The sequence below is a fragment of the Orycteropus afer genome, unplaced genomic scaffold (assembly GCF_000298275.1).
Source record: "Orycteropus afer afer isolate SDZICR_OR568_19922 unplaced genomic scaffold, OryAfe1.0 scaffold00422, whole genome shotgun sequence".
Lineage (NCBI taxonomy): Eukaryota > Metazoa > Chordata > Mammalia > Tubulidentata > Orycteropodidae > Orycteropus > Orycteropus afer.
Window position 1 is genome coordinate 720,972 of NW_006922009.1, and position 12,056 is coordinate 733,027.

General features: G+C 40.4%; 1 protein-coding gene across 1 annotated transcript in view; it reads left to right on the forward strand.

The window, feature by feature from the left end:
* The window catches only part of BBS9 (Bardet-Biedl syndrome 9), a 784,410-nt gene that overhangs the window by 663,584 nt on the left and 108,770 nt on the right, over positions 1 to 12,056 (forward strand). The window contains 1 exon segment of the mRNA XM_007953988.1: positions 5,244 to 5,466. Coding sequence (XP_007952179.1) covers positions 5,244 to 5,466 — 223 coding nt within the window.

The window sequence follows — 12,056 nt, forward strand, 5'->3', positions numbered from 1 at the left end:
AAAAAAAAAAGAAAAAAAAAAGTTATTTTTCCTTCAAATATCTAGTGAAAGATAAACCATTTCTGAGAGTCTCCTCTCCTGAAATGAAACCTGGGGTGTGGCCACACAATCTGGTTTTCTTTTAAACAGACTTCCTTTTCTGCCTTGTGTCTCTCCTCAGAGTTAGCTGTGAGCCTACTTGATAATAAACAGTACCATAGCATTTTGTGGTTTTCCCTATGCCACTGTATACAAGGATGTGGTACTGTTCCTATTATAAACGTAAGTTTGCAAGCATTTATAATTTGTTTGAAAAATAAATTAAGGATGTTACTTTACTTTACACATTGAATTTCAATGGTGTATTTGTACTTTCTGATTTTGAGAAAAAAAATAGCCTGGAATATAGTCTGCTTTTTCCATAGTAAAAATTTAGGATTTCAGAATATGTTACCACCCAGGTGAGATTGGCATGGCAAATGGTGTTATTCCTGTTTCAAGGATACTTTGTCTGCACCATAAAAGGTTAAGTGAGTTTTCCAGGGTCACAGAATGAAGGGGCAGTTGAGATGAATGAGGTTAAGTAGAACCCAAAAGCCTAGAGGCATCAGTTTATAGGTGGCATCAGCATATTCTTTTAGTTTAGTTTTGTCTTTGGTCACTTTGCTTCATACTCCAGTAAATTAACAGTGCAAACTTGGCCAGACTTTCTGCTTCTGATAAGCCACTTACTTGATAACTGCCATTTAGGCACAGAGATCAGTGGTGACTTACGAGACAGAGATCAGAAACCCAGTCATAGCTGTCTCTGGAAAACAAAAAGCACAGCTCAGTTGAATTTGGTCAGAAGGAACAGCAGACTAGGAGAGACCAGAGTGTTGGATCTAAAGAGATGACAGACCAGGCATCACAGTGGGTACTCAGAGGCCTCTAGGACCAGCATGGAATAGCAGGAGCCTCCTCATGGCAGATGAGACATACCAGCCAAGAACTGGGATACAGGTGGTTTGGGTGGATGTTTGCCACTGGGAATCTTGCCTTGGAGAAGTCAGCCAGCAGGCAGCAGGGCCACAGTCGCTGGGACCAGGTCCTTCAGGGGAACTAGCAGAAGGAAGGCTGTCCAACTGTCAAGGAGGAGGCAGAGGTTCAGGCAGAAAAACTAAGACAAAAATGAAGTCATAGTGGGGTAGAGCCTAGATCCTGGGAACAAAGGAAAAGCCCAAATATCACTACTAGATTGAACAATGTAGCACCAAAACCAAAATAAAACCTATTAAAAAAATCCCTAAAATAATATATAATTTTCAGTATTGACAAGGACCATGAAAAATGTAAAATAGAGTAATTCATAAATTTCAATTATTTATCTTTCTATTATTCACATCTGATGTTGTTTTAGAAAAGTCATAGATGGGCTAACAAGGACTTTTGACAGGCTTTGGATAGCAAGACTAAAATAATTTCTTACTAAAGAACCCATGCTTAGTAGCTTTCTCCTTTCCAAACATTTTTTTAGCACAGTTTTCTCACAATGTAGGATTTTATTTCACAATAAGGAGGAAAAAAAAAAAAAAAAAACTCACTGCAGTCGAGTCGACTTTGACTCATAGCAAGCCCACCTTGGGTTTCTGAGGTGGTATCTCAATGGAAATAGATTGCCCAGTCTTCCTTCTGAGGAGTGGCTGGTAGGTTTGAACCACCAGCCTTCTTGTTAGTAGTCAAATGCCTTAGGCACTATACCACCAGTGCTCCTACAATAAGGAGAGAGAAAAAATTATTAGTACAATTGATATTTAGCTTGAGAGGATAAAAGTTAGGTATATGCAAAGGTTACCTTTTGTGTCATAAACATCCCTTTTTATTATCATATTTGAATTTTTGTAGCAATTCAGGCCCTCCAAAAAATGTAATAACTGTATTTCAGTAGCAATCTTTCTGAAGTATTGGCATAATGCCTCATTATATTGAAGAAATATCCATGCCAAATACTGAAACATGACATGGTTTTTTACTTGATCTGCAAGTTGGCAGTAGGAAAGGAAATTCTGTTGTAACTCTGTATTAACTAAAAGCCGTATCTACTTCAATTATCTAATATGCTACTGTAACTTACTTTAGAATAGTTTGCTTAAATGAATGTCTATAAAATAGTAAGAACTGTGTTGATGCTGAAATGAGCACAGACCATAACAATACAAAATTATATACAAAGGATCTTCCTTTTTATACTCCAGAGGTTTGCTTCAATGGGTCCACAAGCAAGTTGGAAATATGTCCTCTTCAGTGACATCCAGATTACTGTTTTGTCTTAAATTATTCTTCCTATTGTTGCAACACAAAGTCAATTTTAGCTATTTCTCTAGTTTAGATGCTTTAGTTGTTGCTGCTAGGTACTGTCGTATCAGCTCTGACTCATAGTGACCCTGTATGTACATCAGAATGAAACAATGCCCAGTTCTGTGCCACCTTCACGATCCTTGCTATGTGAAAGCGCATCATGCAGCCACTGTGTCAGTACATCTCACTGAGATCTTCCCCTTTTTCACTAACCCTCTACTTTACCAGTCATGGTATCCTTCTCTAGGAACTGGTCCCTTCTGATAACACGACCAAAGTAGGTGAGACAAAGTCTGGCCATTCTTACTTCCAGGGAGCATTCCTGCTGTACTTCTTCCAGGACAGATTTGTTTGTTCTTCTGGCAGTCCATGGTATTTTTAGTATTCTTCTCCAATGCCACAATTCAAAGGCATCGACTCTTCTTTGGTAGTATAAAAATGTCTTTGTAGTAACCAGTAGTTTGTTATGGCTTAGTGGTTTGAGGGCTGTTTTTACAATCTTTGACATCTCTTGAAAGGATTTTCAAGACCACTTTCAAATCATTAATTTGTTTCTTAATTTGCCTTATGATAACTGTAATAGGTCAGTCAGGTAAAAAAAAAAAAAAAATCCTGATTAACTGATCATGATAATTAGTGGAAAGTTCTCTGGGGTACACATAGAAAGTCTGCACTTCGGTCTAAAGAACCAATTGCATAAGTCTAGAAGGGGGAAATGTGGTGAGTATGGAAAAGGCTTGGGGTCCTTGTAAGCTCCTTTGCTCATTGTGAATCCAGAGTGTGGTGCAGTTGCCAAGAGAGTGGAGGCACCTGGAGGCCCAACTAACCAAAAAAACCAAACTCACTGCCATTGAGTCAGATCCGACTCATAGCAACCCCTCCTTGGGTTTCTGAGGCAGTATCACTACAGAAGTAGATTGCCCAGCCTTCCTTTTGAGGAGTGGCTGGTGGGTTTGAACTGCCAGCCTTCTGGTTAGCAGTGAAATGCCTTAGGCACTATGCTACCAGAACTAAATTCCCAGGAAATAAAAGGCAGGGACATGTCCTGCCCTGCACTGTCAGCCCCAGCCTGATGCATTGAGTTCAGATTGGGGTTTTCTACTTAGTTGTATAAATTTTTAAGTGTTTAAAATTGGAGTTCATTCAAAGAAGAGTGGTCAGGATGGAGTGAAAACTTGAAACCATGTTTATATAAGGAAGAGCTGGAGGAACTAGGGATGTTTATTCTGGAGAAGAGGGTACAGAATTGGTGTCTTCATACATATAGAGGGTTGTCATGAAGAAGAAAGGTTAGATTTATTCTGCATGGCTCTGGAGGGCAGAATGAGGGTGAATAGGGCAAATGTTGGCTCTGTATAGAAATAGCTTTCTGCTAGTTACACATGTCCTTAAAAGGAGTGAACTACTTCAAAAAGTAGTAATTTTGGATATTTAAAATAGCCATGCCTAGGCAGATGGATGCTATTGCTTAAAGGATACTGGGAAAATCCCACAAGTCTGGACTAAAGATCTCCAAATTCCTCTCAACTGTTAAGATCCTGGTCCATAACTCACCATCTTTTTTGTAGAGCAAACACATCCCTTGACTACCCTCTCATTGCCAAGCACCATGCTGGGGTGCAAAGAACTCCAGACCTTCTGATGGGGAAGCCAGACATGCAAATAGAGACTACAGCATGGAGTGAAAATCTAGGTGCACCAAGCCTAGGAGCCTTGAAGAAGGCCCACTGATGTGATTCCCAGGGATGGCAGTGCCTGAGTTGGGTTGGGCTACTCTGCAATGTTCTTTGAGTATAAAATCATTTAGTGTCTTCCTTTACAATTTCACTTTGCTTGTCATGCCCACAATGCTCTGAGTCTTATCAGTCTATGGATTAAAATGGAGTCACATTGACAATAACAACCCAGATTACACTGATGCTTCCCCCATATACTGCTGCAGGGCCTTCAGGCACCCATAAAAATCTTACCCAGTTGTCTCTGTAGTCCCCTGGGGATGCCTAATGGAAGTTCAGAAGCTGATCCCTCTTATTCTCCCACTCCTCCTTGTTGTGCTAATGTTGTTGGTGGTGATCCTGTTGGTATATGAACCTACCTGAAGGTGGTATTTCCCATGCCAGTCATGTTGATGCTGTTGGCCTTCACAATAAAGCTGAGGCCCCCACTGAGCATTCATGTTTCCAGCTTTGCAGCCATGATGGTTCCAGACAGATAGTGCACTTCTTGATGTCTTCACGTAGCACAGCCACACTGTTCTCAACAAAGGTGGGGCAAATGACCTACTTCCTCACTTGGTGTCACCTTTTGTCACCTGCTTAATGAATCAGGACTAGGTAGACCCTTGTGTCTCACAATATCACTCTTGAAATAAGTTTCTTCAGCCTCTGGCTGCAACCCAAAGGGATAAGGCTGTGGGACCAGTATCTGAGAGAGATACCAGGAATTTCTCTCCATTCCTGTAAAGATATCCAAAGGTCTTCTCTTTCCTGGCAAGTTCTCCTTCAGCACAAATATATGGCAAAACAAACTACCATCCTGGCAGCTTCACCTACCAGGTCATTAGATATACCCACACCTAAAGTGATTGTTATTGTTACTAATTACTCTATGCCTGGCATAGGGCTAAACACTTTTCATATAGCATCTCATTTAATCACCTAGATCCTTGAAGGTACAGAGTATTATCATCTTCATTTGTAAACAAGGGTGAAGCTTAGAGGAATTAAGTAACTTGCTCAAGATCAAACAGCTGATAGAGCTAGAATTCTAAAGCAGGCTTATCTGGAATATTCCAGACAACAAACTCTCAACAACTTTGTAACATTTTAGCATAAACACTCAGAACCTGTATAAATTTGTTAACAATAAAGTGTCCACTCTTTTCATTGTCATCTTTTCTTAAATTTAAAATTGGGTTTTGCATCCAGGGCTGGGAAGAAACAGTGGATGCTGCTATTTCTTATCTATTGAAGACCTGCCTATCGAAGAGTTCAAAGGAACAGGCTTTGAACCTCAGCAGCCAACTGAACATACCCAAAGACACAAGCCGACTGAAGAAACATATCACCTTGCTGTGTGATAGATTAGCCAAAGGTGGACGCCTCTGCTTAAGTACTGATGCTGCGGCCCCACAGACCATGGTCATGCCAGGTAAGTGCTTCATTATGATCCCCAGACACAATTGTACTTTCCCCAAATTAAAGGAATGTACCTGTGGTTATATTTGGAGTTTAAATTTCATATTAATGTGATGATAGCCAAGAAAATTGCTTTCAGGTTTTCCTTCAGATATCCTAGGGTAAGTACTTAGATAAATATTCCTGGGGTTTTGCTTACTAGACATTTCTTGAGTGTTATGTCTTTTTTTCTTCCCTCTGCTTTTAAATATATGATCCATTTTGTTTTTCTTCTAACCAATAAAAAGTAGATTAGCGAATGAAACTATTTTTAAGGAAAAATTTTACTAAATGTGATCTTGTGATACCATATTTCATACTACAAGCAGCAAATGTAATCCAGATGAGTCATCACCGTTCTCCTGTTTGCTTGGACTGTGATCACCAGAATAAGGAGAAAAAGACAAAGGGAAAGATTGGGAACTAGGAGATATGAGAAGGCTCAGGGCTGAGGCATCAGCCAGGGTGAGGAGAGATCTGGTTGCTCTTTTGTGAGCTGTCTGTGATGGCTATGGGCATCCAGGTCAGCCCATCCCACATTTGTAGGGGCTGAACAGCCATGCTGCACTTGAGTCCCTTGGAGGTGGCAGCCCCAAGGCCCATTTCCCTGTTCCCAGCCTCTCTCTTTTATGGCAGCAACAAGGAGCACAAAGGAAATTATTGTATTAAATGACCCAGCTGTAGCAGCCATTTCCTCCTAAAGCAAGGCGCTTAGTATGGGAAGTGGTGTGGTTTTCTCTTCTTCCTTCTCACATACCTTTGTGCACCCCACATGCTGTTGCTCCTGCTGTTGCTTCCTTTTTCCCTCACTCAGCATTCCTAGAAGCAAAAAGGAATGCAAGCAAAATCTTAAAAAGATAAACATGGAGTCAGCGTAGTATAATGCAATAAGCACAGGCTCTGGAGTCAGACGGACCAAGCTTTGGTCCTGACTCCATCCCTTAATACTTATGCGATCCTTGATATGTTACTTAGTTTTCCAGAAATTTGGTTTCTTCTTTTGGAAAGTGGGCATAATGTCTACCTTGCTGCTGGGGCTATATTTGTAACGCACCCACCCTGTGTTTGAAATAGAGATACTTTTAAAAATTCAAGCTATAATTATTACCACTGTAATGGATATATGTATAATTCAGCCTTGAAATTTGGAAGTGGGTAAATAGCTGGTTTGGTTAGGAGCTCTGGTGGCACTGTGATTAAGTAAGACATTGAGCTGCTAACCAAAAAGTCGGTGGTTCAAATACACCAGTCACTCCCTGGGAAAGATGAGTCTGCTTCCGTAAAGATTTACAGCCTTGGAAATCCTATGGGGTCACTGTGAGCTGGAATTGACTTGATGGCAGTGGGTTTTTTTTTTTTTTTTTTAATAGCTGGTTTTTAATAGCTGGGCCATGGAATTCTATTTTCAATTATTTGAATGATGCTTTTACTGTAATTACACATAGATAGAACGTAATTTGTATTCCAAAAGAATATTTCTATTTTGGCATTTCAGAATAGAAACAGCCCCGACACAGTTTGACTTTATTTAGACCCTCTTCATCTTGCCCTTGTAATATCCTCCTGACTAGTCCTGCCCTCTCCACTCATTCCTCTTCTGTCCAGTTAGGAGATTATTTTCCTAGAATTAAATATTTAGGGTTAATAAAGGGATAAATGAAAAATATTCACTGTGATTGGCACTCAGCACATGGCTCTCCCTCCCTGCCTGCCAATGGAAAAGATGAAAGGTACTTGAGGAAGGGGGGCAAATATGTAAAAGGGAAAATTTAAAAATGAAGAGCATTGATTCACTGATTGGCAGGTACATCTGTCCTTTCAGACTTCAACAACCCTGGGTTCTCACCATCAGGTCCCAGTCTGAGCCTCTTTGGGAACAGTCATTAGGAGTCCAGTGGCAATGCTAAGAGCAAAGACTTGGACATCTAGAGGGAACAAATATCTCCTTAGTCACATTTAGTGATATAGAACTTTAGTAGTTTTTTTGAAGATTTCTGAACAACTTGGGGGTTGTGCATCTATCTAGGATACGGGACATTTTACCACCAATGTGTGAAAGGAAGGGGCAGAAGAACGGAGGAAAGGAAAGGAGAAAGACAGAAAAAAGAAGGAAGGAAAATGTTTACAAACCAGGAATGTCTAAGTCAGGGCTGTGCCTCTCATTTCTGTGATAGTTGAGTTCATTCCACTAGGGAGATTGAAGCTGTGTCGATTAGTGTTTCACTGTCAGTCATAACCCCTTGCTTTTACTTACCAAAAACTGTGACTGTGGCCAAGTGACTTTCCTTCCCACTTGCTCTGATCTAATCATGAGAGTGTTTTTCTGGTTTTTCAATTGTTAGATCATTGTTCTTTGTCATGAACATGCTCAATTATTGCCTATAATCCTTTCCTTCCCTAGAACTCAAATGCTTCACATACTTGTCTCTTTTTGTATGTAGCACATTTTTGAAGCAGAAAGAGTTGTATGTGTAGAATCATTGCTGTTTTACAGAGAATGAAAGCAGGAAAGGCTAAATAAACACATGGTTACCAGAAGGGTTAGGTCTAGAATCCAAATCTCCTAGACCACTGCACTCCCCTCTAGACCATACAGACCACAATGGTCTAAACACGTAGCCAACCAGAGCTCCTTTTGTCGAAGCTGTTCTTAATCTAGCCTTCTTGTCACTGAAATTGCTCTAGCAGTGTGAGAGGAAAAGAGCTGAAATTGCTTCATGTTGTCTCCTTTGCTATGAGGAATATCTTAAAGATTTATCTGATATTTATTTTGTACTCAGTTTTTATTATCTACATAGGTGACATAATAGCATTATCACAGAGAGAATTATTTCTGCTTCAAATGAGTAATTGTACAACTTACATTTAGTTTAGCTATAATAGTTGACTCAATATATGAAGATAAAGTGGCATATTGGATAGGAGTGGATTACATATACATATGAGCATAAAAGCATTTTTCACAGACATGATCTTTTTTTAAGAACTGGACGGGAACTTAGAAATCATCTGGTTCACCTCCCTCATATAACAGCTGAGGTAACTAAGGGCTAGGAAGGTGAAGTAACTTAGTGGTGGGTATTAAAAAGCAGGAGTGTGTATAATTTTACCATGTTCCCTATTAAATTGCAGATGGATAAACATTTCAGAATAAAAACCCCTTGGTCTTTTCTAGCCTCATGACTTTATGAGCCCAGTACCTTGGATGTGCCCTTTCTTTGCTCCAGGAAAAGCCACGATGACAGCATCCTCTCTGATGTCCAGAGTCTGAAAATTTTTCCCATTGGGAATTACCTTGTGGGCTTTTTTGCTTAACATTTCCCCCACTTACCTTTATCAACTTCTGTACTCTATCAGGTTTAGCCTAACCTTTCCTATTGAATTCATTTTATTCCAGAACCATGAAGCTTGTATTTCTCTTATCCACAGCTCTGGTATTCACTTCTTTCTGTTGGGGAACATTGCTTGTAAGGTATCCATTTTCATTAAATATCTTTTTTTTCTCATCTTAGCTGTATGCACTCTGTCCGTACAGCCAGAATCACAGAGCGCCCCCAGGGTGGTGGTGTTGACAAACCTAAATGTGAATGCCTTTTGTGTTCTACCTTACTTTCTCATGTGTGACTGTTACCAGCTTTGTTCCTACAGGTACTTAGGGCTGAGAGAATTGCCTTAGATTGCTGAGGTTTCCTTTTATAATCTCAGTGCCTAGAACAGTATCTCATGGCCAGCTAAGGCATGCTTGGGTGTCATAAATGGTTAAACACTTGACAGTTAGCTGAAAGGCGGCGCCTTAGAAGACAGGCCTGAAAATCTGTTTCTGAAAGGTCACAGTCTTGAAAATGCTATGAAGCACAGTTCTACTCTGATACACTTCGAATCACCATGAGTCAGAAGAGACTTAACAGCAACTAACAGCAATAACAATTATAGCTAAGGTTTGAATCTCTTAACGCACATATGCAAAACTAAACACATAGGTGGCCTGACTCATGATATTTGGAGACTGTTCTGGTTACCTAGTGCCTCTCTGACAGGAATATACCACAAATGGGATGGCTTGAACAAACAGGAGTTTATTCTTACAATTTAGAGGCTTTAAGTCCAAGTTCAAAGTACCATGCTCTAGGAGCTGTGTGAAAACCCCTCGACCTTGGGCTTCAGCTCTGCCTCTTGCTCCCAGCCCACTGAAGCTAGAGGCATCTCTTCACTCAGGCAGCTACTGGCTGCTAGGGCTAACAAGCCCAAGGTCAACAAATAAAATGGCACGCACAGTCCTGATGTTACCAAACCACATATAGGCCATTAATTCAAGTCCATTTTAAGTCCCAAGGTCGGCAGAGCATGGCTCACTGCTGAACAACGACATGGATACATGCAGGGTCCAAGTGTGCCATAAACTAGATACTGTTCCCCAAGGCTTCTCCTTGTATGCAGGAAGCAAACCACATTCCTAAGGCAGCTACTCAGCTGCTCACAGTATATTCCACCATGGAGTTGATTACCAGTCTCATCGTGGGGAATACTACATTCAGCTGCCTAGCTACTCAACTAGGCCCAGCCAAGTTGACACACAAAGTTAACTATCACAGAGACTGATAATTTTAAGCTCATAGAAACTATAGCTTTTATCACCCAAAAGTTAAGGAGCTCTGGTGGTGCTGCAATTAACACATTTGGCTGCTATCCAGAAGGTTGGCAGTTTGAACCTACCAGCTACTCTGTGGGAGAAAGATGAATAGTCTGCATCTGTAAAGATTCACAGCCTTGGAAACCCTATGGGGATCGTTCTAAGTCAGAATTGACTCAATGGCACTGGGTTTGGTTTGATTTTTATGTGAAAAGGCTAGCGGTTTGAATCCACCAGCCACTCCACAGGAAAATGATGAGGCAGTCTATTTCTGTAAAGATTTACACCTTTGGAAATCCATGGGGCAATCTACTCTGTCATGGGGTTGCTATGAGTTGGAATGGACTTTATGGCAGTGAGTGTATAGTTTTTTTGTTTTGCTTTACTTCCTCTCGTTCAAGTGATGTTTTGCCCACTTTATTAGTTTCATAGGCCTGCTAACAAAATACTACCAATTGGTGGCTTATAAAAACAGAAACTTATTGTCTCATAGTTCTGGAAGCTAGGAGTCCAAAATCAGGGTGTCTTCTGAGGGGTCTGAGGTAGAATCTGTTCCATGTCTCTCTCCTAGCTTCTGCTGTCAGCCAGTGATTCTTGGCATTCTTTGGGTTGTAGACGCATCACTCCAAATCTCTACTTCCATCATCATATGTCCGTCTTATCTCTGTATATCTCTCTGTGTCTCTTTTCCTCTTTTATAAGGGTACCACTCATACTGGATTAAGACCCACCCTACTCCATCCAACAACAACTCTATCCAATATGATCTCATATTAACTAATTTATACTGCCTTTGTTGTTGTTGTTGTTATGTGCCTTGGAGTCGGACCCAACTCATAGCGACCCCTCCTTGGGTTTCTGAGGCAGTATCATTACAGAAGTAGATTGCCCAACCTTCCTTCTGAGGAGTGGCTGGTAGGTTTGAACTGCCAGCCTTTCAGTTAGCAGTCAAGTGCCTTAGGCACTATGCTACCAGAGCTCCTGATACTGCCTTCAGAGACCTTATTTCCAAACAAGATCACATTCAAAGGTACAGGCAAACTTTGTCTTATTGCACTTGACTTTATTGCACTTTGCTTTATTGCACTTTGCAGATACTGTGGTTTTATTTATTTATTTTTTTTTTTGCAAATTAAAGGTGACAACCCTGTGCTGAGCAAGTCTATTGGCTCCATTTTTCAAAAAGCATGTCCTCACTTCTTTGTGTTACATTTTGGTAATTCTCAAAAAATTTCAAACTTTTTCATAATGCTGTTATATACTTAACTGACTACAGCATAGTGTAAACATAACTTTTACATGCACTGGGAAATCAAAAAATTCATATGACTCGCTTTATTGCCATACCTGCTTCATTGTGATGGTCTAGAGCAGAACCCATAATATCTGAGGTATGCCTGTACTAGGAGTTGAGACTTAAATATCTTTTTGAGGGACACAATTCAATCCATAGCAGCCACCAAAAAGTGGTATGGCTTAGTGGTGGCCCATCAGATGAAAGCTTAGAGAACAAAGGATGTGGGCCCCAGAGCAGGGCAGGGAGGGCATGTTGGGCAAACAGAAAACCTAGAGCCTAAGGGCATAAAGACAATTCAGGCTGATCAAGTGACTCAAATGAATATTCTCTTAATGTGTCCAATGAGTCAGAAGTCATCATGGGCCATAGCTTGAATGGTATTTCCTTTGGCACTGTCAGATCCCTGGGCTGAAAGGAAGCCAAGTGGAAGGGGGCAAAAAAGGGGGGGAGGGGCAACAGCTAGGATCTGATGAATAAGATGAGCTTTTTTATGCCTATGGATTAGAAATTTTAATTTAGAATATGGTATGGGAACCCAGGAATTATATAGCAATTATATTTATATATATTCTTTCTTTTAGTTGTGATTTGGGTGAAAGTTTATAAAACAAATTCATTTTTCATTCAACATTTCTTA